Below are 24,538 nucleotides of genomic sequence, written 5' to 3'. Positions count from 1 at the left end.
ATCGCGACACTGCTAGCTTTTCACACTTGCAGTGATAGCTTATGTTTGTCTCGATTCTGGAAACCCAGAAAAACGTTGTACGGATCTCGAGCTCTGGAGAAGTACAGGCTTAAAATATTCGAAAAAAAATATTCGTAATAAAAACTCTGGAACATCGTAAGCCGTATATGGAGAAAAAAAAATTTCTAATTATAGGTCCTGTCAGAAAATCTTACAATTCTTTTAATAGATGGAATAAATTTAAAAAATTTTAATATAGGTACCTAGCTTTAAAAATATAATAAGAAAATTCTTAAGATTTCGCTAAAGTTCGATGTTCAATCTCTCTTTAGTGAAAATTGCTTTGAGAGTATTTCAATCCTTTGTAATTCCGAATTTCTTATATCAAATTTTCCTGATTAAAAGTTTTCCAGTGGAATACTCTAAGAAAAATGTATCTCGAGGACTCGAAGGCAACGATTATCTGGGTTTCCCCCAGCCGTCATAAGGGGCCGTGAGTAGTTCGCAGATGGCGATGGTTTAATGAGGCGTACGCGACAAGGGTTGCTTGAACATTAAACGCATTTGCGGTAATTGAACGCACCTTTTGAGCGTAACGATATCATGGGAAGAGTGCCTCGGGCTGAGCCTGGGTGGCCTCGTCTTGATCGGCGACGGAGTCGACAGCATCCTACGATAATTGTGAACGTATCCCGATCTGGTGTCCCATTGAAGCAGCCTCTGGCCCCCTAAATCGCTGTTCGTACGACGCACGTGGTTGTGTCGCGATGCACGATTTTGCAGATCCGCCTGGAATAATTATGCGGATTTTGCTAGAGATTGCGAAATTTGATGCATCGACCGATCGATTTGTCGCTCCGTAAATGGAACGCGCAGACTAAGCGAGTTCTTTCTTTTTTTTTGCAGTACTCGGCGAATTAGTATAGCATACTCGTGCATTATCAGCAAAGTACAAAATAATAAGGAAATGTTCTCTCTTAAAAGTTTAGTATTTCACTTATATATCACAAGCGCACAGAACGTTTTTTTTTATTTAGTTCTTATCTAAGTAACATGGATTTCTCTCTTTCTTCGTGTTGGTTAATGAAATTATCTTCTCTAAAATTAATTTTTAATTTTATAATCTATATTTTTAATTTATATGTAGATTTTATGTAATCTTTTAGTTCCATAATTAACTGCTGATATTATTCTTCAAGTTCGATAAATGAATTTTTGTGCAAAATGCGATTGATTAATAATACACTAAGCAATATTTAAGCACGCACAAAGTGAAACAAATTCCTCCAGATTAAACGACATGACAAATTAAATCGACGACTGCTCCATATAGACTAATGAGCGTGTTTCCTCTTCTGGTATCCTGGCGCTCGCGATATAAAAACGACTATCATGAAACGGCGTGAGCGAATCTGTACGAACGTGGTCGAACCGTACACAAAGATGACTAATGCTGTCGTACAGAGGAAACAGTTGCAACCATAAATCCGATAAACGCCATGTGATTATCATGTCACTATTAATAACTAATGTAAATCACCGCCTGCGTCTGAGAGGAAACGGATTCAAAATGCAAAAATAAAATATCTGGTTGCCACCGACGAGAAATCGAGATTCAGAAAATAAATTATCCTAAAAATGTTCGAATTTTTATACAAGGAGCTGATCGTGTCTTCTTAGAAACATTTTTGTTGCCATGTTCTAGTTCTGACTTCGAAATAAATAAAACCTATTGCGATAATATTTAATTACATGCTTAACGTGTCTAATCAATATTAAACCGATTTGCATTATAATTAGTTTTACTTCATATAGAATTATATATTTTCATTTAATTATTTTATTTAATATTAAATTACATGCTTAACGCATTTAATCAATATTAAACCGATTTGCATTATAATTAGTTTTACATCAGATATTAGTATATCATAGTATAAGTGATCGAACTAGAACTTTGAACGAACTAGAGCGTTTCCTCGTGCGCGTTAAATTGTGTTAATTGCAATGAGATATACGGAAGGAAAAAACAAAGTTTACCTTGAACTTGTCAATCAGTATCTGGTTGATGAGCTCGGACTGGGGCCGCGATTTATCGGCGACTCGTCTGCGAAGGGCCGGAGGGCTGTCGGTGTCGTCGGGAACATCATCCGTATCGTGGGATTCGGAGCTGTCACCACCCCCTATCATCCCGCCGCCACTGCCACCAGTCAATGCTCCACCAGATACCATCTGCGTCATTCGTGCGAAACGTTTGCGATATTTACTCTCTTCATATACGTTAGTAGTTTCTTCGTCGAGTCGAACAACATGAAAGAGCCACGAGAGATATCAAATCTCGTTTAAACGTTCAAGAGATGTTTGAAGGACATTTGAAAGATTATAAGACGCCTTTTTAAATGTCTAGAAGACTCATTTTGCACGCCGTTTTTTAATCTTTCAAATATCCTGAAATATCATTCGAATGTTTCTTGAGCTTTCGCGTTATTCGAAGAAATGAAGAGACTTGCGTCTCTCTTTTCTCACCTCGATTTGTATACCGCTGTCTCCACTGTTGCATTTCGCATTTCGGGCGGCCTTGTTACTTTTTTTCCTCTCCTTGCTGCTTCTCCAGACGAGTGGGCCGAACCTAAACATATTCAGTAAGTTCTGCTCAAGCTTCTCTCCTCAAGACAAGTATTATTAGAGTACCGTATTTCTCCGATTTATGCTTATTATATGATCGGACTTTAATAAAATCAATTTTTAGTGGATACTCAAGGGAGGAGATTATTCTTTCCATCAGATAATCTTCATAAAAGAGTTAAGATTTAATATTACTAATATTTCGATCTGTCATTTAATCAATTATTGAAATTAAAATTTTGTAGTAATCTGTTTTCTTAGATAAAAAAATATACAGAAAAATGTGAAATGAATATTTCCGAGAGAGACTGATCTTATTAAAAATAATGTAAATACGATCCTGTTTTTTTTTTTCTTTATGATAATCTTGCATTGAACTGTATCAAGATCAGCTCTCTCCACGCTCGAAGCTCGAATGAAAAATTCCTTTCACCTGCCGGAAATTATCTGCGCTTCTAGCAACACGATATTCTCAGGATCTAAATTTAAAATCAAGCTTGAGGAGAGGGTGTTAAAGAGAGCGAGGGACGCGCGATACGAACCGGAATTTCTGGTCATTGCTAGAGTCGTCTTTGTGCTGGTTGCTTTGCTCGGAGGAGGTTACGGGAGGCGTCTCCGTGCTTTCCTCCTCGTCCAAGGGCCCCGAGCCGTCATTGTCCTCCGCGGGACATTCCTCGTTGCTCTCCTTACTGCCCTTCTTGTGGAACCTCAGCGAGAAGCTCTTACGGAATTTCTGCAGCACGCTCTCTTGCTGGCTCTGCGCGCGATGCGCAACATTCTGACTTCCGCCAGTGGGCACATTTGCGACATTCAGGACGGAAGACGGTTCCTGCAACCTGGAATGGCTGACCAGAGGAATCGTGGCCTCGGCCAGGGGATGCTCGGTCGTCACGTGGCCTCTCCTCGTCCCATCGTCCTCTTCGTCCCCGGACCACTGTTGGCTGTAAGCAGAATTTTCGGTATATCTCCGCGTTTCATTCACCTTTCAGCAAAGTAAGTCAAATGAGAGGAATCGACGAGAATTCTATTTTTGCAACAAGAAATTTCCAATCTTCGATATCTGGAATTATCGAGTTCGTTTCTGTCCAATTTTGTGTCGATTCGTTTTAATTCCCCATGAGAGTTATCGGAAATTTAAAAAAAATCGAATTTCTATATGATAATGAATTAAAAATGCGTTTGGAATTAAAGCGGATTTACTGTATCAGATTCTGATCATGTCAAGCAAAATTGAAGTGAAATGCTTTTATGTCCGACATGTAATAATGTAGAAAAAATATAAGAAGCGACACAAATGTTTATGTTATATAAAAGAAATCGATTTCGAGAATGTCCAGTTTCATAGAAATAAATGATCCATCTCATTTTATTTATTCTTTAGAGCTTTATTTTAGACCGACCGATGGTCCCCGGCAAAAATTGACAAGAGACAGCTTCGTGAACCACCTCCCATACTTTTGCGACGTGAGAGACAAAGCGATGTCTCGCATAAAAATTCAACGTCGTTTCTCACTGCGCGGAAGACGCGAGGAAGATGCGGGATCGATAAATCACGAACGTGCACACGGTCGAAAGTGCAACGGGAATGCGTGCGCGATCGCGGCTGGCAAAGTGACTATCTGAAACTGACAAGAGCAGCGGAAGCACGTCGTCGGCGAAAGAGGAAACCGGCCAAAATATTTCGCAAACGTTTAAACGAATGAAGTTGCATTAGCGTTCTTTTTTTTTTCGCGAAATTACCAGCGCGGCAATTTTATTTCCTGCAACGTCGGAACGTTGTCTTCCACGCCACAACAAGTGTACGAATTACGCCGTCCTCGCGCTAAAATGTATAAATATATCTCCCGTAATACGATCATCCCGTGGTGCAGTGTTTCGGTGCAATTAATATAGTAGAATTGTGCGCGAATATACTTTGTAATAGGCCGCGAGGAAATATTTAATGATGTTAATTGTTGCACCTCGCAGTTGTTAGTTCTCTACGAGGGAAGTAGTTTCACTGTATTAATTATTATTGTGTAGATATTTTAATAATCTACGCAGAGGCGTAATTGCTATTAATATCGCAACGTTAATGAAGTACTGTGTTAATGAATTATTATATACAACGTTCCACGAACTCCCTAATTGCAATGATATTTAAGGAAAATTTATGTTCAATTTACCAACAAATCTGTGTCGTTAAAATTAAGATTAAAAATTCTAAAATATTTTGCGTATACAGTGTCCCAATTTTAGGAGACTCTTTTAAGTAAACTTTATTGGTTAATCTTTCTTCAATGAAGATGTCGAGAAAAATTACATATTTATACATTTCATATTTTTCAAAATTATATGTATTGTTTAAGTTTTAAATTAAATTTAAAATATAAAATCTGCTCTTGAAATTTGAATAGCTGAAAAATAATTTTTCCCCTAAAGGTTGATTAACTGAAAATCTCTTATGTGTTTAATTTGTAAAAATGTGAATTATATATTTAAAATTTTGAAATGCCTCGAAACTTTTTTCGACAAATATTCAACATTTTAAATCTTTGCCAAAAATTTGCAGTGTCACAAGTACATCATGTCTCATAATTCTGCGATGTGTCTAAGATGATTGAATAGTTTCAAATTATACAAACGAAAGTCCTGTGACAATCTAAATATAACTTTATAAAGAAGTAATTATGTGTCACAATGGATGAACGTGTAATCGTCTGAGTCAGTTTAATCGGAATCACGCACCACCTCATAAAGGATATTTGTCACAGACGAGTGCTTTCCTCTTGTGCCAATCCTTTATCCTTCCTTGTCTGCGAGCGTAATCCCCCGCACGTAAAGCCACATCCTGTACTCTCCAGTGTCACTTTCTATACTGCACCACCGTCACGACTCGTGTCACGTTATCGTGAAAGCCATTTCGATATAAACCAAATCTCAAAACGCTCTAAAATTCAATGGATAACAAAAACGAACGTGCGATTGAATCGTTCGCGAAAAAAAAGAGAATCCCGATAATAAAATAAATTCCAGAATCTCGTGCGATAATTTCGTGTCTCGGAACAAAAATAATAATTTTTCTCGTGTTGGAAATAGTGATAATAATTTGAAATAAAAATCACTGGTACGTGTACAATTTTGCCCGTAAATATACTGAGACACAGTCAGTCAATAAAAACACTTTTGATAAAAAAAATATCTGGCAACCGCTTGAAAGTGAGACATACAAGAAGTGCAGTGGCCAACGTTTCACCGGCGACTGAGGTCCCGATCTCGATGCACCAAGAGTCTACGATCGTTTGTGTGCGGGCGTGTACACACGGTTCGTGAGCTCTTCTAGGAACAGATTTCGGAGAGTCGATCGCATCGGGTCGCATCAGGTATAAAACGAGGGATGCGTGGTCTCTTATACCCCTTCCACCCCTCTCTCCCTCCTTTTTTCCCTTCTTTTGGCGGCCTTTCACAAAAGGCACCATTTATCCGTGTAGTGACAGAGGACCTGCCCTTCGTCCTTTTCTTAATCAGCAGGACGCCGACTTGCGTTCGGAAAACGCAGCGTTTGATGTCTATACAGATATACAGAATGTTCAAATTTTCTGTGGGGTCTCTGAGAAAATTTGGAAAATCGATTCTGTAATAAAGATCCTGACATTTTGACACGTAGTTCCACTTTTGATATTATCGACGTTGTCCAACAAAACAATTTCACAAGGGATGAGAAAAAAAATATATATATATCTCTATATATTATACATAAACAGTTCACGAAATTGATCAAATGTCTTAAAAGTTTCGTAAAATTTGCTATTTGTATAAATAGCAGAATACTAAATGAAAAAGGAAGAACATATATACATATAGATTTAAAAAATAACAAGTTATTAAATAATAATAATTAATTAATATTATTTTTCAAATTCTTCAAAACACTTGATTCATTTCTCGAGTCTGTAAAATTTACTGTCCAGTTCGTTTAGAAATATTTATTTAGTCTCTTTCACATCATACCGTTTTACTTCTTTGACACGAGAGAGACATATTTAATATTAATATACTAAAATAAACCGGAGTAGAGTTGCATTCGTCCCAAGTGCAGTTAAATAGCATTACAACGTCGAAAGTAACACGGAATGAATCAACTTCAGCATAGCGAAGGATTACTAAGCGGAGGAAGTATCTCTCGCATCTGTTCGCCTTATCAAAATGCACGACCCTTCTTAGCGGCGGAGTGGAAGATGCGGTTCTTCACCGAGAGGAAAGAAGTACCTGGATAAAAAGCCAAGTAAGGGCGTTTTATACAGCTTCATAATTAAAGTGTCCAACGGTCACTCGTATGTGTGGGTCCGTATACAAGATGTCAATGCACCCCAGGTAGGTCATCCGAAATAACGTGCGCCCTTCCCTCGATAAACATCTCTCTTTCTGCGACACGCACATACACATACTCGACGAGGGAGATCGGTAAAAAAAAAAAAAAAACGCGAAAAGCGCGGCACTCTCTCTCTGAAACCTGGACAACCTTTGACGCGGTCTACCTTTGTCCCCCAGCATCAGCAGGACGTTTTCTAATCATTTCTCGTTCCGAGGAGGTCTTCTTCCGACAAAGTCACTTCTGGGAGGTCCCGTTTCCTTCTCTGGGAGAATATATCCTCGCGGCGGTAACGAGAGAAATGTAGTCGTGCGAACAATCGGCACGATGAAAATGCAAAAGGTTTCGTGTTTTCAATTTACTCCGAAGAAACGGCGCTTTCATATCATCGCGTCTTCTAATTGTCCTGCTGCGACCTCGTTTCTCATGACCTTGTCACGCGCAACGCTTTCAACGTTTTGATATACGTTTCTGAATTTTGTCGCGATTTTTTTTTCGATTTGCAGCTTCGACGTTTTCCTCGTGGACGAGATTAGTCTAGTGACATATCCGATAAACGATTTTGGAGCGTGCCCTTTTCTCGACAATAAAACGGTGTCATCGATTTTTTACCGCATACACGATCTTTAATAGACTTTCGCCACTTCCTCTCGTCAAATATTTGACAAGGTCCTGGAGATAGACTTCAAGTTTACTCGCGTGACACCTCTTTGTGAAAATCAACACGTAAATCAGCGTCGCAGGGATCAGTCAGATTTATATACAAATCCCGTGTGACATTGTATAAATATTTGCATGAATTATTAATTATATTTGCAGGTTATTAAAATTTTGGTCTAAGTAAAATTAATATTAATGAATAAAACGCCCACTTTATATATACACTTAATTTCGAACTCATTTAGTCAATTAAATTTTAATCTGTTATAATTAGCATAACTTATTTTTGATTTTATTAAAATATATCGCATATGTCGTATATGCCGTATAATAATAATTAAACAGAAAAATTATTACTGTACCGAATTCACAAAGTAAACAAATTTATTTCACTAAATAATGCGTGTTTGATTTTCAAAGAGAAAGGGAGAGAGAGATAGCGTTCGAATATTAAAAAGTCTTAATGAATTAGATCGCTATCTCGACAACTTTGAAGGATCCTCGATATTTCAAGTACACCCTCTTCTAAGTTATTTTTTTCACGAACTTTTTCAATTTTTTATATATAATTCGATTTGTATATTTTCAGAGAAAATTTTCAGGCGAATAAATTCACAGCTTTGGGAAGAATATCATCATCACGAATACGTAATATCGGTCCACGATATAGTCAACCGCGTTCGATGCAAAAGGGTTGATTATTTATGCTAGTGCTTGCAACTCCAATTTCAGTGGAATTGTACAATGTGTATAAGCACGAACAAAGTGAATAGATTTTATAAGCCACCTACGAACGCGGCAGCCGTATTTATGGGCAAAGCGGAGATATCGATAGAATAGTCGCACACTGATGTCGAGGGAGATCGGAATGAAAATTCTCACCGCCACCTTTGTCGTGACCACCCTTCGTGTCGCCCTTTTCAAGAAAACACGATCTCCCTCGAGAAAACGCAAGATGGGAGGTTACCACCCGCACCACACTTTTACACGCATATTTTTACGTTTTTACGTTAGAAGGCTTCTATGTATGTATAGTACGCTGACAATGAGATGATATTTTATATATCGATGCAATTTTCATGATGGAGTGTTTAAGTTCACCGCAATCTCCCAATCTCTCATTATGAGAAAAATTAAGAGAATTATAATAAATTAAATAAATACATTAAAGATCTATATATAATAATATGCAATCTGATACCTTTTTAATAACAGTTTAAAAATTCGGCTGAACTCTTTAATGAATATAATTCTGTAATTCTTCGATGTTGTATTTTATTCTATTATTCAATTTTCAAGAAAACAAATGCATTCGAATTACAGATTTTATAGGATAATTAATTCACGAACACTAATGGTAAGTAAGCCAGTTTATGATACACGCTTACCTGTCATGGTTTCTATCTAGAAGTGCCGGTGTGCTGGACGCTTTGATCCGCCGTTGAGCTTTGCTAAGACCGGGAATCCGCCTCCTCTCTCTTCCGGCGTGGCCACTCGTTCTATAGTCGTGCAAAGGCTGCAACAAGACATTAACAAATCGAATAGCAAATTGATGAAGTATATTAGATGAGCATTCAGATAATTTCAGAACAATATAATTCATTTAACGATAAGATATTTCTCTGCCCCTCCTTCTCCTTGTATATATACCAATAGACTGACAAGGGGGTCATATTTTCAGATGCAAGATGAGGTGCGCGCAGGAAGCATATGCTTAGGAACGTACTAGTGATGATAATTGATAACCCGAGAAAGTTGCGTGTACACCTTTCCCACGATTCGACTAGGTACGCACTAGAATGTGCCTGATCATTCGTATCTTTGTATTTATATATTAAAGTATCGATATCGCGAGGGTACTTTGACCGGGTTACTCAATATTCAATTTTATATCGCTAAACTTCGTTACATGTAGGTCACCAGGCAACTAGTTTTATTTAAGATCGGCGATTCGTTGTAAAATGAGTTTCTCAACGCTGTCGATCTTTGTTAATAAATTTTATATAAATAGCAGAATTTTAATTTTATTTATAACTCTTTTATCGTAAAAATGTAGAATGATTATTCGAAAATCACGAATATATGAAGCATTTAATAATAAATTTATTTAATTAATTGAATGATATTTTTTGTCAAACGCTATGAAACAATTCTTTTTTATTTATATATTAAATGCGTAAGTACGTACGAATGATAGATTTTATTTATATATTAAATGCGTAAGTACGTACGATTAATGACATAATTGTCGTTCTATTAATTGTTCTTCTCAGTTGTAATTTACTGATCTATTCGTATTATCGGCTCAATGTGCGCATCGCTGTAAACTACTCTTTATCTGTACCGTAATTAACAAAAGCATTGATTTCGCGTTGGTTTTCATGCATCCTTTCATGGTGTGCTCTAGTGTTAGATGGAAAATGAAAGGGGTGCAAACGCTATCGTGCCACCAAGCTTGATTATATCTCTGCAGCTGTCTCGACACTATGCGCGACGTTTTACTAATTAAGATTCCCACGCGGCGAGAAAGCATATATAAGCGATGCATAATAATATATAAGATGTATTTTATATATACATACAGATATATATATATACTAGAGAGTGATAATATCTAATTAATTAGATATAATATATCTAATATATACACATATATTGCAATCGTGACATGCATTCTTTAAACATCTCGCTATAATTTAAATGAAATTATGCAAATTTAAATCGAGCCTTGTTAAGCGCTCCTCTTTATTTTAATGGAAATTTCGTTTAACAAAAAACTGTCATAAATTATGACCTCGGTCTGCTTCTTACTACATGAAAGTTCACGTTAATTCTACCGAGGAATCTGTTCATGAGAATATTTTCCAAGTTTTTTTCGCGGATTATCCCGTAGAAGTATCTAAGCGCGTTCAACCTGCAATAATTAAGGCTTTCACGATCGCTTTTGTTCGTACGATGATATTTCGCGCATATCATTGTCGAAAGTGTGCAAGGTGCGCGCATGTGAGATTTCTCGCTTTGAAACATCCGTTTCCCGTTTAGTTACGCTAACGCATACCGCAAACGCACAGTGTCAGTACGACACGACACATCGTCGACACGAACGTTAACGAACTGACGCACACTGTCGCGTCGTCACTGCGGATGATGCATGTGGGTCGTTGGCAGCCAGTCGCGGTGCACCACAGAGTCGCGTGCAGCGCAGAGGATGCATCTCTACGCACGTATCCGCAGCCGAGACCCGTCATCCGCAACGCGACCCGTTATTCATCGCGTCGCCGATCGATGATCACTTCCGCATAATTATCGATTCGGGAATTCGTGACAATTTCGGGATATTTAGATTACTTCTCGTTAGACGAAATATTGTAGCTTATTCCTGACTCGACGTCAGGAAATACCGGGGGTTCTATATATATATAAGGAGAGCCGTAATGCATGACGAATGAATCGCATTAGCGTAATGTATATCAACTCTTAATTCCGGGAAAATAGGTAGATGGGTTCTTATATAATCCCGTAATTGGATATATCAAATGCACCAAGCTGTTGCCGTCAAGAACATTCTCTTTAAGAATATGTTACGAAAGGAATAAAATTACAAATCCAGCCGCGATGAAAAATGGAGATATACGTCCAAGTTGTGGATTAATGGATTCTCAACGTACTGTTACTGACAGAATTGAATTCCTATATTTGTCTTCGAAAACCACTTTCTCGTCGTTTCTTGTAAACATGTGTAAAAAATAAAAACTAACGAAATTGGACGTATGATCGTGTTGCGTTTCGAATTATGCATAAACCGCGAATGTCGCCGAAGCCCGGAAGATTAACGGCGCTGCTTGTGGTCGGCTTAATTAAACCCGGGAATGTGTGTCTAACGCGACTAACTTAACCGTTGTATGGCAGTAAATTTGCAAGTTTACGGTGATGCGCTAGAAATAGTCATTCTATGATTTATCATATAGTTGTAATCAATAATTTTATGGTATCTGATCGATACAAAATAAATCTCCTAGGACTCAATTGCATCCTAGGACTCAATTGCACTGATCTTCCTTAGGAGAGGAAAACATTCGTCGAAAATTCGTTTTATTATCAATATTGCTAAGTTGCTTTCCAAGGATTTTTAAATCAGTATAGAAAAAAAAACAATACCTATTATAAAATATTATATAATATATATTAAAATAATATTAAAATTCTTTACATTTCCTCAAGTTCTTAAAAAAATATAGACTAAATTATTTTTTAATGTATGTTTAATAATATTTGTGAACTGAAACTTTTATCGATACTCTTGAAGAATAAATATGCGAAGAAATTAATTCTCTCGTTAAATGCAAACGAATAATTTATCAAACTAAAATATCAGTTTATTGCCATCACTAATAATAATATGTCTGATTCAATTGATCTCCCTCTGGCATAGTCAGCGCGCAGAGCGCATTGTTATTTGACGTAAAAAAAAAAATATCACCCTTTCGGCAGAGCGGATTAAAGTACTTACAGAAACTGGAGCTGTGTGAGATGTGGCCGCTTCCTGCACGCGATGGAGTCTGCTGGGGCTAGGGCTGGATCGCTGGGAATCCTGCCCGCGATGCCAAGATCCCTTATTGCTGCTGCAACACATGAACAAAGAAATTCATTCCTTTTTACTGCAATTATGATTAAAAAAAAAAGTTTATGAAAACTTAACATATTTAACATAATCGAGATTCTTATACACTCCTGATGAGTTTCAAAAAATCTTTATTTTTTGCGATTATTATGATAAGATTTATGGTGAGCTTAGAATTGACGATTAAAATATCGCGAATCTTCATTTCTGCATAGCTATAACGTAATTAATGCATCGTTATTCGATATGTCCAGAGCTGATAATGAGTAAGAGAGATTCAAAGACTTATTCATCAGTACGCACGAACTGCTTACGTTTGCAGTAAGATTGTATACGTAAGTGTCGTTATCTCAATTAATTCACAGACACATACATACACACACATAGAATTGTCGTGTATTATCGCTATCGAATTGCAGTACGACCGATAGGCGCGATGCGCCATATGGGTGATTCAATAATCACGACGTCGCTTGAATCCTAATTAATGGGATTGGAGAAGCAACGTAGAGCTGAGCAGATATAACATACGTCTCGGAGTTACATCTCGTTATCTTAGTAGGTTACATCCGAGCGCGGTAAGATCTGAGAAGCAAGTTTCACGTAATAAAATTGCATCAAATTAATTCGCGTACTTGTTTCAATTATGCGGAAAAATGATTTTCCATTTCGCAATCGTATAGAATGTATATGTGCATGTCGTAAATTCATTTATATAATCTGACATTTTACAATATTGTATTAATATTAATATTAATGTATACATGTCACTGAAAGTTTCAATGTTGTCCACCAAAACATGGTCATTATATACGCAAAGTGACCTGAAATCACATCGAGAATGTGCGCGTGTGTGGGTGTTCTTTTAATTATACGAAAATCATATAAAAATAATGTTAATTTTGAGAATTTTTAAAAAATCTATATGGGGCAATCAAATATATTTACACATTGAAAAGAAATTATTATTATATAATAAATTTATTTTATAATAAATTTTGTTATTTTTTATTATATTCTTATTTGAAGAAAAACAGAACTTTTTTTTAACATGAACGTTGTTATCAAATTGTGAATTTTAATAATTTATTTTCTACCGTATGTGTATACGAGTATATTATATTACATAAAATCATGTCGCATTGCTGAATAAACGCACGAGAATAAAACGAAAGTATTACATAATTAATAAATGCGCTTTCCTTTGTCGACGGGGACAATTTTCGGTTACCATCGATCGCGACTTTCGCGACCGAACGAGAAAAACATTTTCGTAATAAATTACCACCATGGCTTATCGTTCTGACGCGATAATGGGTGCGATGTTGTAATTTATAGGGTCAAGGGTCGTCAGGTACGATTTGTACCAACGTTCGTTTCGTCGATAACCCCTCTTACAAAGACGGCGATTAATCGTCCCGATTGTCGAGCCGCGAGACAATAACTTAAGATTACGTATATAACACGTGACGTGAATTCGGCTTTCTATTCTCGAATCTGGCGATGCTTATATACGTACGCACAAGTGCGTATGCAATTTCTCTAATATTTTCTCCTACGATACTTATTCTCATTATTACGCGCAGATATCAAACTCGTTGCTTTCTCCCAAAGTTCTAAACGAATCGCGAGCCTTTGCGATCGTTTTGATAAATAAAGAGCGAAGACACTTGCGTTTGATCTGCTGGTTACGTCGAAGAGAATAAAATTAGTCCGCAAGAGCGAAGATCTCTGAGAGAGAGATGGAATCGGTCGCATTTTATGCATTCTCACACAACGATGTTATTCGCGCATAAATACACCTCGTAAGTCGTACTAGAAAATCTACGACGACAAGTATGACGTACCGATCGTCAAAAAAGTCTCGGTGAAAGGCGATAATAAACGCATAGCTCGAATGAACGAGTGCACTCGACTGCCATTCGCGTTGTCGAGGAGAGAAGAAAAGAAGAAAAGCCCCTTCGATATAAAAAGAAAGTCCCCCGCGAGATGACGGTGAACAAGTAGCGACCGCAAAAGCCCGTCTGTGCCGAAGGCAGGTCACGATGCGCTTAGGCGCCTGAGAAGTCATCGATTTATTCCACTTTCTATATATATGTATGTCGAACAAACGCGCGAAACCCAGCGCGGAATCGTCTTTCCTCGCGCGCGATAAGAGCGGTCGGTTATTGTTCAATGAACGAGGACGAGATTTATTTAACCCCTTCGTGGATGAGCGACATGTAGCTCTCTTCCTTTTGCGAGAGATCAATTTTCAATGTTGACTCTGTTCACTGTCATGTTAACCTTCTCTGTTCTTGGCAGAGAGGCAAAGTTAAAGAGCTCTCGCTAAAGCTCCCTTTAACTTATAATTAATCGTACGATTATAATATAAGACTAACATTAAATCGGTCACAAAGATAGACTATAAATCGGTATTATTAAGAATAAATGTTTCGTTCAATTTGTTATTATTTATAACTACTAATAGATTTTTATTTTGAAAGTATCACATTCAAAATTAGAAGAAATGAAATATTTATCATGATTTGTTAAGATATATTTCTCTATAAATAAATTTTAATTGATTAATTAATGCTGTGTACGATTTATCTTAGAATTTCACAAAAGTATATATATATTAAGGTCGATATTTTTTGTATAAGATATCTATATTTGTATGTGTAGAGAAGCTTTGACGTAGGTAGTTAAGCAAGTGCACGATTATTATGAAATACGGTACATTAAAGTTTGATGGATGATTACAAAAACTGTCTCACGAGATCTAATATTTACCGTCTGTTCCGGAAACTACGTCACCTACTCTATGGACGAAGGATATTGGCACATCGTGCCTGATATACATAAGCGAATACCTGCTTCACGCGATACGTGCTCGCGACCAGGTGCACCGGATCCTTTCTGATCGTGGAAATGCGTCATTTTCATGTGGAAAACGCAAACATCGCTAGCAATATCAGCAAGGCTAAGCAGTTTTATGTCTGTGAGTTGTGCGTGTTATCCCGTGGACTTTAAACGTTCAGTATATTAATTTGTCTAAATATTATCTCTCTCTTTATATATCTTTATTATATATAGAGAGAATTATATCTCGTTCCTTTTCTGTTCTTTGTCTCAGGTTTTAATTTTAATGCTTTATAAACGTTTTGTTATCTTGTGATTGTACTTATGATAGTTGATCTGATAATTTCTATAGAGCTATATTGAATTTATCTCTCTAATTCCTTATTCTAAAGAGATAAACGTAAAATCCTACAGATCCCACAAATCCAGAGTATTCTAAAATTGTCAGATTCTTTTATTAATTAGCTTATTTAGCTAATTTTCCCTCTGTCTCTCTCTCCGAATGAAAATAACAATAAATAATATTTTGTAAAATATATACATTGTGAGGAATAATTTTTTTACGAGTTTTCTAATAAATATGTAATATCTTAATTTATTTTCCATATAACATTTAACATTTTACATTAATCTTGTATTAACTTTTACGGAAGAAAGAGATAGAGTTAATTCTCTAAACTCTTATGAGTTTCTATCACGCTTAAATATGAAGACTCGCCATTTTGCCGGAGGCGGCCAAAATATCTCGATACGGCCCTTGTGCGTGGGTGTGTTTGCTGGTGGGCAATAACCGGTCGTAAAATCTTACTGCGGTTTCACGGCACAGCTTCCCTCAGCTCCAGCTGAGTCTTACGAATGTATGTACCTGTGTGAGGACTTTTTTTTTCCTCTCGCTAGGTGCGCATGATGCGCGCTGCTGCTATTCCGCGCCCTGGAGCGTTCAGATTCACGGATGGGGATGCGCGATTTTTTACCCTTTCAACGGGCATAACCATGCGCATTAAATTGATATGAATGAAGATTCGCGTGCGTTCTCCGAATGATCATTTTATCGCGCGACGATCGATAACGATCGTAACACCCATCGCTCGTCCATAATAATTCGCATGACATATTGCTTCGTTTCATGCAACATGTTTACCCGCAGGGCTATACCGTTACATAAACATATCTATATATATTTTCATATATATTGCATATATATATATATATATATATATATATATCTTGATAAAATAAAACTTAATAACGTAATCACGTAATAAATTTTATAACTTAATAAATCTTAGACGTTTAACATTTTTAAATTCATTTTCAAGATGATTTATCTGGAGTGTATTATTTATAAAAAGCAAATGATAATGATATTAATACATTAACAAAGAAATAAAAGTACATTATAATAATAATTATAAATTATAGAATTAACGTACGCGTAAGAATTTAAAAGATTTAATGATAATTTAATATTGAGAATTTAAGAATTTAGTATAACTATGAAAAGATGGGAAATTGTGTGCGTACACATTTTGAATTAATTTTAGCGCGATTTAAAATTTAATATTTACGCAAGATACGTATATTATCTCTGGAACTTCTCACTTTTAAGTATAATTCTTTATGAAAAATTATACTTCATAAATCTTTATTTGAAATTGAAATTTATTTGAAATTTATTCAAAGGATTATTTAATTAATCATTGGATATATATGTTGTTTGCCGGATGAATAACTATAGTCATCGTGCATATTCGCAATAAGAACTGGTTGCATTACAAGGTAGATTACCGAATCACTAAGAGTCATTCGTAATGCGAGTTTCTCTTTTTCTCACATTTTCAAGGATTCAGAACTTTCGCAGCTCACGCTAACGTTAAAACGGGATTGCGGCATTTATCGATTCGTTGTTAATAGCACATGTGGTCCGTACGTTACCGCGCGGTCGTTTGCTGACGCTTGCTAGATCTCTTTCAGCTATCTCGCTATTACGATTTATGTATTATGGCAATCCCGATACTCGTGGCTTCTTTTCTCCATCCATTGAGAGTTTCATATTCGCGTCATTATCGAGTAAGTTTGCATAATCAGTAAAATTGCATGAAACTTGCAACATGAGAATTATCTCTCGACAAGCCTTATAAACATTTAGAATATATGCAACGTCATAAAATTTGCACACACACATAATTATCATATTTTATATATATAATAAAACTAAAACTGAAACATCAGTAAAATTACGTCATTTATTTCTACACATATATACATATATATGTGTATATATTTTATATAGGTATATTGTATACTTCAAAAATGTTAATATCTTTAAATTTTATATGGAAGATAAATGCACTTTTTTAAAGTTACATTGTTCAAATAATGGCATTTATTATTTTAGCCAAGATATAGAAACTGTGAAGTTAATTAAAGTTACGAAATAATAATGGTCTGATAAGAAATTGGTCCAAAAGAGTTTTTAACTTTAATCGATGTTCTGTATAACGGCAAATAATTACACAAGCGATACATAGATACATACGAAACTTTACAAAATTATGTGGTTAGTTTTATTACATACATATGGAATAAGAAGACCTTAACACATAAAATCTGCATATCGGAATATATATGCATTTTCCATATATGCTCCGATATACGTTTAAATTCATGTGTTAGACATTCCTGTATGTACAAAATATTTTTATATATATATATATATATATATGTATATTATATTATTTATACTATTGCGCATTCTGAATAGATTGAGGACAATAAGCATTGCAATGAATAGCAATATATTCATATATAATGCTATTCACATGCAAAAAGTGTAGAAAATGGCAATAACTGCATAATATCGTGATATAGTATAGTGTCTATAAAGTATATTTCTATCTATTCAAATGTCTTTTTTTTTTATTCACACCATAAATCCTCGACACAGATCGCGACGCTCGTAAATCGAATGCTGTTTCCTCGATATTCGACGAACGCTTGACAATAAAGGGAGATTTTGTAGACTATAAAAAATCGATTCCGGAGGCCGCGTCGTTCGTTAAATGCTATGTGCGTTAAACGTGCATCGCGTGGATTCGCGTGCTATTGCGCGAAGAGATTTTCAGTTTCCATTTTCGTACTCGCCGGGCTTATGTAAAAAATACGAACCAACTATTGTTATAGACATTTACACGAATATAAAATAAATAGGTGAGTTATATAGAATCGTAGAATTTTTTATAACAAATATTTGCTGCAGCTGGTGCAGCTAATTAAGTCACTGATAATTTTCCTATTTTATCATTATTTTCAGCATCCTTATCATTGACATTATTAATTTTAATTAGTGAGTTTTTGACATAAAAATTCAACAGCGTTTCATATTAAAATTTTAATTGACAGTTTGCGAAATATGATAAAAATAATATTTTTATATTTGGCGACAAAATTAAATTATCTGATGATGAAACGATTCTGTTGTCGATGTAGTTAAATGTAGTTTAATGTATAAAACTAATGATTAGTTTTATATATACATGCAGTTCTGTGTGTGTACATACAGAGAGAATTTTCTCTTAGAATTTACTCTGAAAATCATGGTAAGCGTGGGACAATATGGTATGGAAAGAATTTTATGAGAATTTCTCTGATTAATATTTATCACAATAAAAAATAATAATATCTATCACAATAAAATATAAAATATGTTTGATTAATTTTACTATATAGTTTAGTAAAATTAATCAAACATATTTTATATTTCATTGTGATAGATATTATTTTTTATTGTGATAAATATTAATCAGAGAAATTCTCATGAAATTCTTTTCATACCATATTGTCCCACGGTTACCATGATTTTCAGGCTAAATTCTAAGAGAAAATTCTCTCAGTGTATATATTTTCTCTTCTGCGATCTTTACAAATTTTTCTGGAAGTCTCTAATGTATTTGTGAGACCACAGTCGATGTGATCGTTCGTCGTAAAACATCTCATCCCGAGATTCACCTGCAAGACGGAAAGAACCGCCCGAAGGGATAAAACGACGCTGATGGTGGTCGGCGGAATATAAAGCCCGCTTTCGCAGTACATTCGCGACGACTCTGAATAGATATAGATATATAGATACATCTATTGATATACGATTCCGCCTTTTGTCGACGGGCTCTTCTTTATCTTTCTCTTATATTTTCTTTATCTTATTCCCCGCTCCTCTTCCTCAGCACGCGAATGCATAATAATGCGGGTTGTGTCCATGACAAGAAAATTATATTTGGACATTTGTAACATTGTGTTGTGATAACAATTCGTGAAAATTTACAGGACGAATTATACAGAGGCGAGAAAAGAAAAAGAGAAAAGCTTTTGACAAATTAAGCTTCACATCGTTATGAACAGACAAAGCTCTATTTCTCTCGGGTCGATAATTTAACCAGATATTAATTTGCGATTTAATTGCAATTAATTCTGAATTTATTAAATTAATTTAAATTCATTAATAAATATTTTTAATAATTAATATAATATTTAATATTTTTATTTTATAATATTATAATTATTAAGTTCAAGAAAAAAATAAAGCTTTTAATAGCAGCAAGAATGTATCAAAAAGAAATATCACCCCATTTATACCCCGATCGAACGCTTCTATTACTTTGTGTACTCTCCGCGGGATAAATGTATAATTCAATTCTCGCTTAGATTAATGCAGATTTTGATTAACGCCACAGGGAAAGTATCGACCGTGTAAATTGAGAATTAAGCGGACGCAGAGAATCCTTGTCGGCTTTTAGCGTTTCCTTGCGCACATTGTGGCGGATACCGTATTCCGGTCGCAGATAGGATGCGTGTCCGTGAATGTGCATCTCGCGTGAAAGCTGATATCGACCCCACGCGTGTGACCCTACTCGCTACACGGCTATTGAATTTCAATTTGCGATATCGCTGTCTAATTAATACGATCCTCTCTTATATATGTATACATATTTACGCTCTCTCGCGTCTATCTCGCCTCTTCGAGCCGGCCGCGGCAAATCTATTAATTTGTTCCCACGGAACCATCGCATCGTCGTTTGATACATTCCACAATTGCATCCGCCTGCGCACAATGTGCATTTAGGAATTCTAGGTCTGCGACCTAGATCTCCGAAACGATAATGAACAAAACAAATTTAAGTAGCAAATTAATTCATAAATATGTATTTTTGGAGGTTTTTGAATTTTAAAAGTAGGTAAAAAAAATAATTTATTATTTTAATTGATTATATAATTCATTCTTGATCATCTTCCTTTGACCATCTTTGTGGCAATTTTTCAATTTTATCTGTGTCAATATGAGATAAAAAGAAACTTTAAAATTATAGCCTTAATTTTCTTTAGATGAAAATCAAGTTTTAGGAGTAGTTACAAGTTCAAAGTACTCGCAGAAAGATTGTAAAGATAATTAATCTTTTGCCTTCTCTTGGTTGTCAAACGCTTCAGTGATTCATGTCGAACGTTGTCGAATAATTCTTTTGCGAAGTGACTTACGCACAGCAAATCCCAAGTTAATTCTTATGTTAGAACAAAGCGAGCTTTAGTTAAGTCGGCTTCACTGAAAATCTGAGAGACTTATCGAACTGCATGTATCCATCGAGCCTGGTGTATCTCATGTGTCCAGCTTCCCAGGGACCAACTTTCGCGGTTTCCTCAAACTTTATAATGGTTTTACTGAAGGAAATCTCCACACTAAGCGGATTAATAGTACGGATCCGTGGACCGGATCATGCTTGCCCAAAGTTGGATATTCTCTAGTAGAATATATAAGAGCGACGGAATGTATGTTTCTCATAAAGTGTAATGGGAGGTGAACCGTATCTCAGAAATACCGGCAGATATTAGAGGGTAAGATTCCTGGAGAAGTTGAGAATAAACATTTTTTTCTCCCTCATAATTTCTAATATTTAATAGCAAACATTTTAGCTGAATATTTCAGAATAAATTTTGCTCCTTGTGTATATTTTTTTATATAAATTGCACGTTGGAAAAAAAATATATCGAAGAGATAAGCACTCTGTGTAAAAAGAAGGTTCATTTCCATAAGATGATTTATGGAACAAATCAAGATCGCTTTTTTTTATTATTGCTCATATATTTTCGCGAAATCGATAACGGGTTGTTCTCGCGGAAAACAATCACAGAGGTATTCGGGTCATGCGCGTTTCGTGAAATACATTGGTTTAACCATGGCGTAACTAGATCTACATAAAAGTGATATGTTAGTAATACATATTCTGCGTTTGCGACAGACACAGCGCGCTTATCAGAACGTATAGGAAGAGACACGTGCAGCCGTAATTATGCGAACACGCGACGCTTTATCATTGCACAGAAGGTGGAAGCATAAAATTTCAAAGCCTCGCATGCAGGGATTACCTCCTTTTTTTAAAAACAAAAATTCCTCTTGGCATTTTATCATCAACTTATTTTTACCTTTTTATACCTATATATATTCAAAGAGATATTTCTTCATAACCGTGTTCATAAAACCGTGCATCGCACTCCTCAGTTTTTGTATTTTACTTTCTGAAGATATTTGATATAATGGAGAACTTTCTTAATTCTATCGTGATATATTTACGCCATGATATATTTACAAGCATATTCCTTCTTCAGAGATATTCATGATGAGAATCTTCGTTCCAGCATCGCGCGATGTTATTAAAGAGCGATTTTTTAATTTAAGATTTCAATGTTAGATAAGAAATTTGAATTCTCCCGAAGAAAAGTTAACGCTTTATGGATGACTGCAGATAGTTATGATGTCATTTCTTAAGCGAGTTCATTGTCATGAGAATAGGGAGCGAGAAGACAAGCGGAGAAGCGAAGGAGGAAGGAAGAAAGATGGAAAAGTGAGAGATTGAACGAATAATAAAAAGAATGTCGAAAAAGGAAAGAAGAGAGAAGTGAATGACCGAGTGAATTCCAGTGTCACCGCTCGGAATGGCGACGTGCATAAAGCAAAGTGGTTCTTCTAAGGCCGCGTTCACACGGAACAAGACTAACGGAGAATCTTCTTCAAGAGTACAAAGAGAGGATCTCAAGTGTTGTCATGATCTCTCGGTATTTTCATTTCTTTTTTACTTTCGTTGAGAATAACGTTTGCGAACTCGATTCGCGAATCGACTAATCGATTTTACATTTATGATGATAAATGTAAAGATAATAAAGATTTGAGAATGTATCAATTAATAAGATTACGTGTTGGAAAATTTTTTAAACACTGCGTTATAATTTATCGGCCGATCAAATTAATATCTATCACTATTAATACATCCGCGCAAAAATTTTTGCATTATAATATTATATTTCGACAACTAATTTCCTTCCCTTTCTCTGTAAAACAAAATCCTAGAATTAAAATTTACTATCACGTTCTCATCTTTTGGAAGCTGACAATCGGCAATGAAATGGCCCCTATCGAAATTTCAATAGGAGAATAATATAAACGTCGTACAATGGCAACTCTCGTGAATGGAATAATGGTGGCGGTTGCATGACAAAGAAATCCTTATTTAACAGGCTTCGTCTTGGAGCGGAAGGAAACACGAAACGTTGGTTTAAATACACGGGAGACGTGAGCTCGTCTACAATTTATCAGAACGACACGGCACTTTTCGCTGAATACAAACGAGTACGTAGCCGATGGTGGCACGCGCCACGTCGCCGGAAACCTGCCGCGAGTGTCAATGAGTTCCGACACGGCTTATCTCTTATCGACTCTGAATACATCCTGCGAGAGACGATTCACCCGTGAAAATGTCCTCTATCCGACTCATTAAAAAAAAATTCATTTGTCATATATAATTGGTTTGTCTTCAGTTCTCGAACGAGTTTCGTTACTTCACGAAGTCAGTATTAGAAAAGAAAAAATATTGACGAAATATTTCGAAATATACTCGAAATATATGTATATGAAAAATTAATGCAGTTAATTATTATCAATTTGTATAAATATTTTAATATATTAGAAAAAAATATTGCTAGAATATAAAAAAAACATAAACGCTGATGATGATATGACGTGCGATACGAACATGTTAAAGATTTATATTTCGTGTTACCCTATACATAAAACTAGTTGTGTATGGGGGAACAAGATTTATTTTGTTCTATTGTTTTTCTGTAGAATCTGATGTGTGCCAATTTTTATCTTACACGACTGTATCAGATTGTGAGAAGAATCACGCGAAGCGCGAGCAATTTAACTCTCAATTTGGGAATCTTCCCTTTATTTGTCGTGTTTATCCCGCAGGTATAAACTGCGCGTAATAACAATACACCGATCGCGATCGTTCATCCTCGTCATCGGCTTAACCCATCTCTGAATTGCAAGAATCATCCTCTCGAGGCCCTTTTGCCGCAATTACTTTCATTCTCTACAAGAGAGTTCGCGCCCCTTTTCGTGCGCAACTATTACTTTATTATATACAATATGTATAATTAGCGCGATAGTCGCTAATAACAAAGCAAATTAGCTGCACTGCTAATAGATAGGGGTGATAATTGCGAATGAGCGAAAGTTCTCGTGCTCTCGTTGTCAGATGTGGGTGCGGCATGCATATATGCACATATCTGCATATACCTGGCCGGCAGCTGCCAATCGAACGTGCACGCGCGCTCCGCATCTGGACCGGTTTCTTGGCCACCGGATTGCATCCGGCGAGGATGTCGTGTCCCCCTCGAGAGAGACACAGAGGGGGTTGCTGGTCTCTCTCTCTCTTTATCCACTGGCGAGCAATACGCGTTCGTAGACCAGACGTGGGTGGATGCACTATTTCTGTGCATCGGCGCGTTGCATTTCCGCGGTTTTCTAAGCCAAAAGCGTGACAAAGACCAGCGAAAAGATCTACAGAAGCCACATACTTTTCGCGTTTTCTTCTCCTTTCTTCTTCGAAAAATTTCGTCTATTTCCCCTCAAATATTTATTTAAGAAAAAATGTGTTCTTTTGTTATCTAAAATTGTTACGATCTTTGTAAAATTGTTGCGGTTTTTATTGTAATTTTATTTTTAATTTTTTTCTTTCCAAAATTAACGTGAGAAGATAGGACACGTGGTTGTGACAAATATTTGAAAAATTTGTCGGAGAACAGATATGATTGGCTTCATCTCTCACGCATGCCGGCATCACATTCTTCCCGCCCGTATAGCAATTGCCTCAGTTTTGCAAAACGACGGCAGCTGGTATGCAACAAAATGCAATCCATCTGAACCGGTTTCGGCAATGCATCTGGTCGAACAAGTCTGCAGAAAGAGGACTTTTACGGTTTTCCAAAAGAAGCAAGTGATAACCGTGATTAATTAATTAAGACATATGTAGATAATAATATAATAAAGTAACTTAATAAAATAACATAATCATCTCTCTAATATATATATATATAAAAAGATTTTGCTC

The 24,538-nt window shown here is 36.0% G+C and overlaps 1 protein-coding gene across 7 annotated transcripts in view; it reads right to left on the bottom strand.

Annotated features, from left to right (window-relative positions):
- Positions 1 to 24,538, bottom strand: part of Rhogef3 (Rho guanine nucleotide exchange factor 3) — a 127,103-nt gene that overhangs the window by 6,385 nt on the left and 96,180 nt on the right. For all 7 annotated transcript variants that reach the window (XM_083038966.1, XM_083038964.1, XM_083038962.1 and 4 more), the window contains 6 exons: positions 12,147 to 12,258; positions 9,025 to 9,152; positions 3,168 to 3,566; positions 2,527 to 2,629; positions 2,041 to 2,232; positions 584 to 789 (listed from right to left, as the gene is read on the bottom strand). In XM_083038966.1, coding sequence (XP_082895092.1) covers positions 584 to 789; positions 2,041 to 2,232; positions 2,527 to 2,629; positions 3,168 to 3,566; positions 9,025 to 9,152; positions 12,147 to 12,258 — 1,140 coding nt within the window. The remainder of the gene's footprint in view (positions 1 to 583; positions 790 to 2,040; positions 2,233 to 2,526; positions 2,630 to 3,167; positions 3,567 to 9,024; positions 9,153 to 12,146; positions 12,259 to 24,538) is intronic.

This window comes from Prenolepis imparis, unplaced genomic scaffold, assembly GCF_030444845.1.
Source record: "Prenolepis imparis isolate NDT839.2.m4 unplaced genomic scaffold, iyPreImpa1.0 SCAF_5, whole genome shotgun sequence".
Classification (NCBI taxonomy): domain Eukaryota; kingdom Metazoa; phylum Arthropoda; class Insecta; order Hymenoptera; family Formicidae; genus Prenolepis; species Prenolepis imparis.
This window is presented reverse-complemented; position numbering and strand designations above follow the sequence as displayed.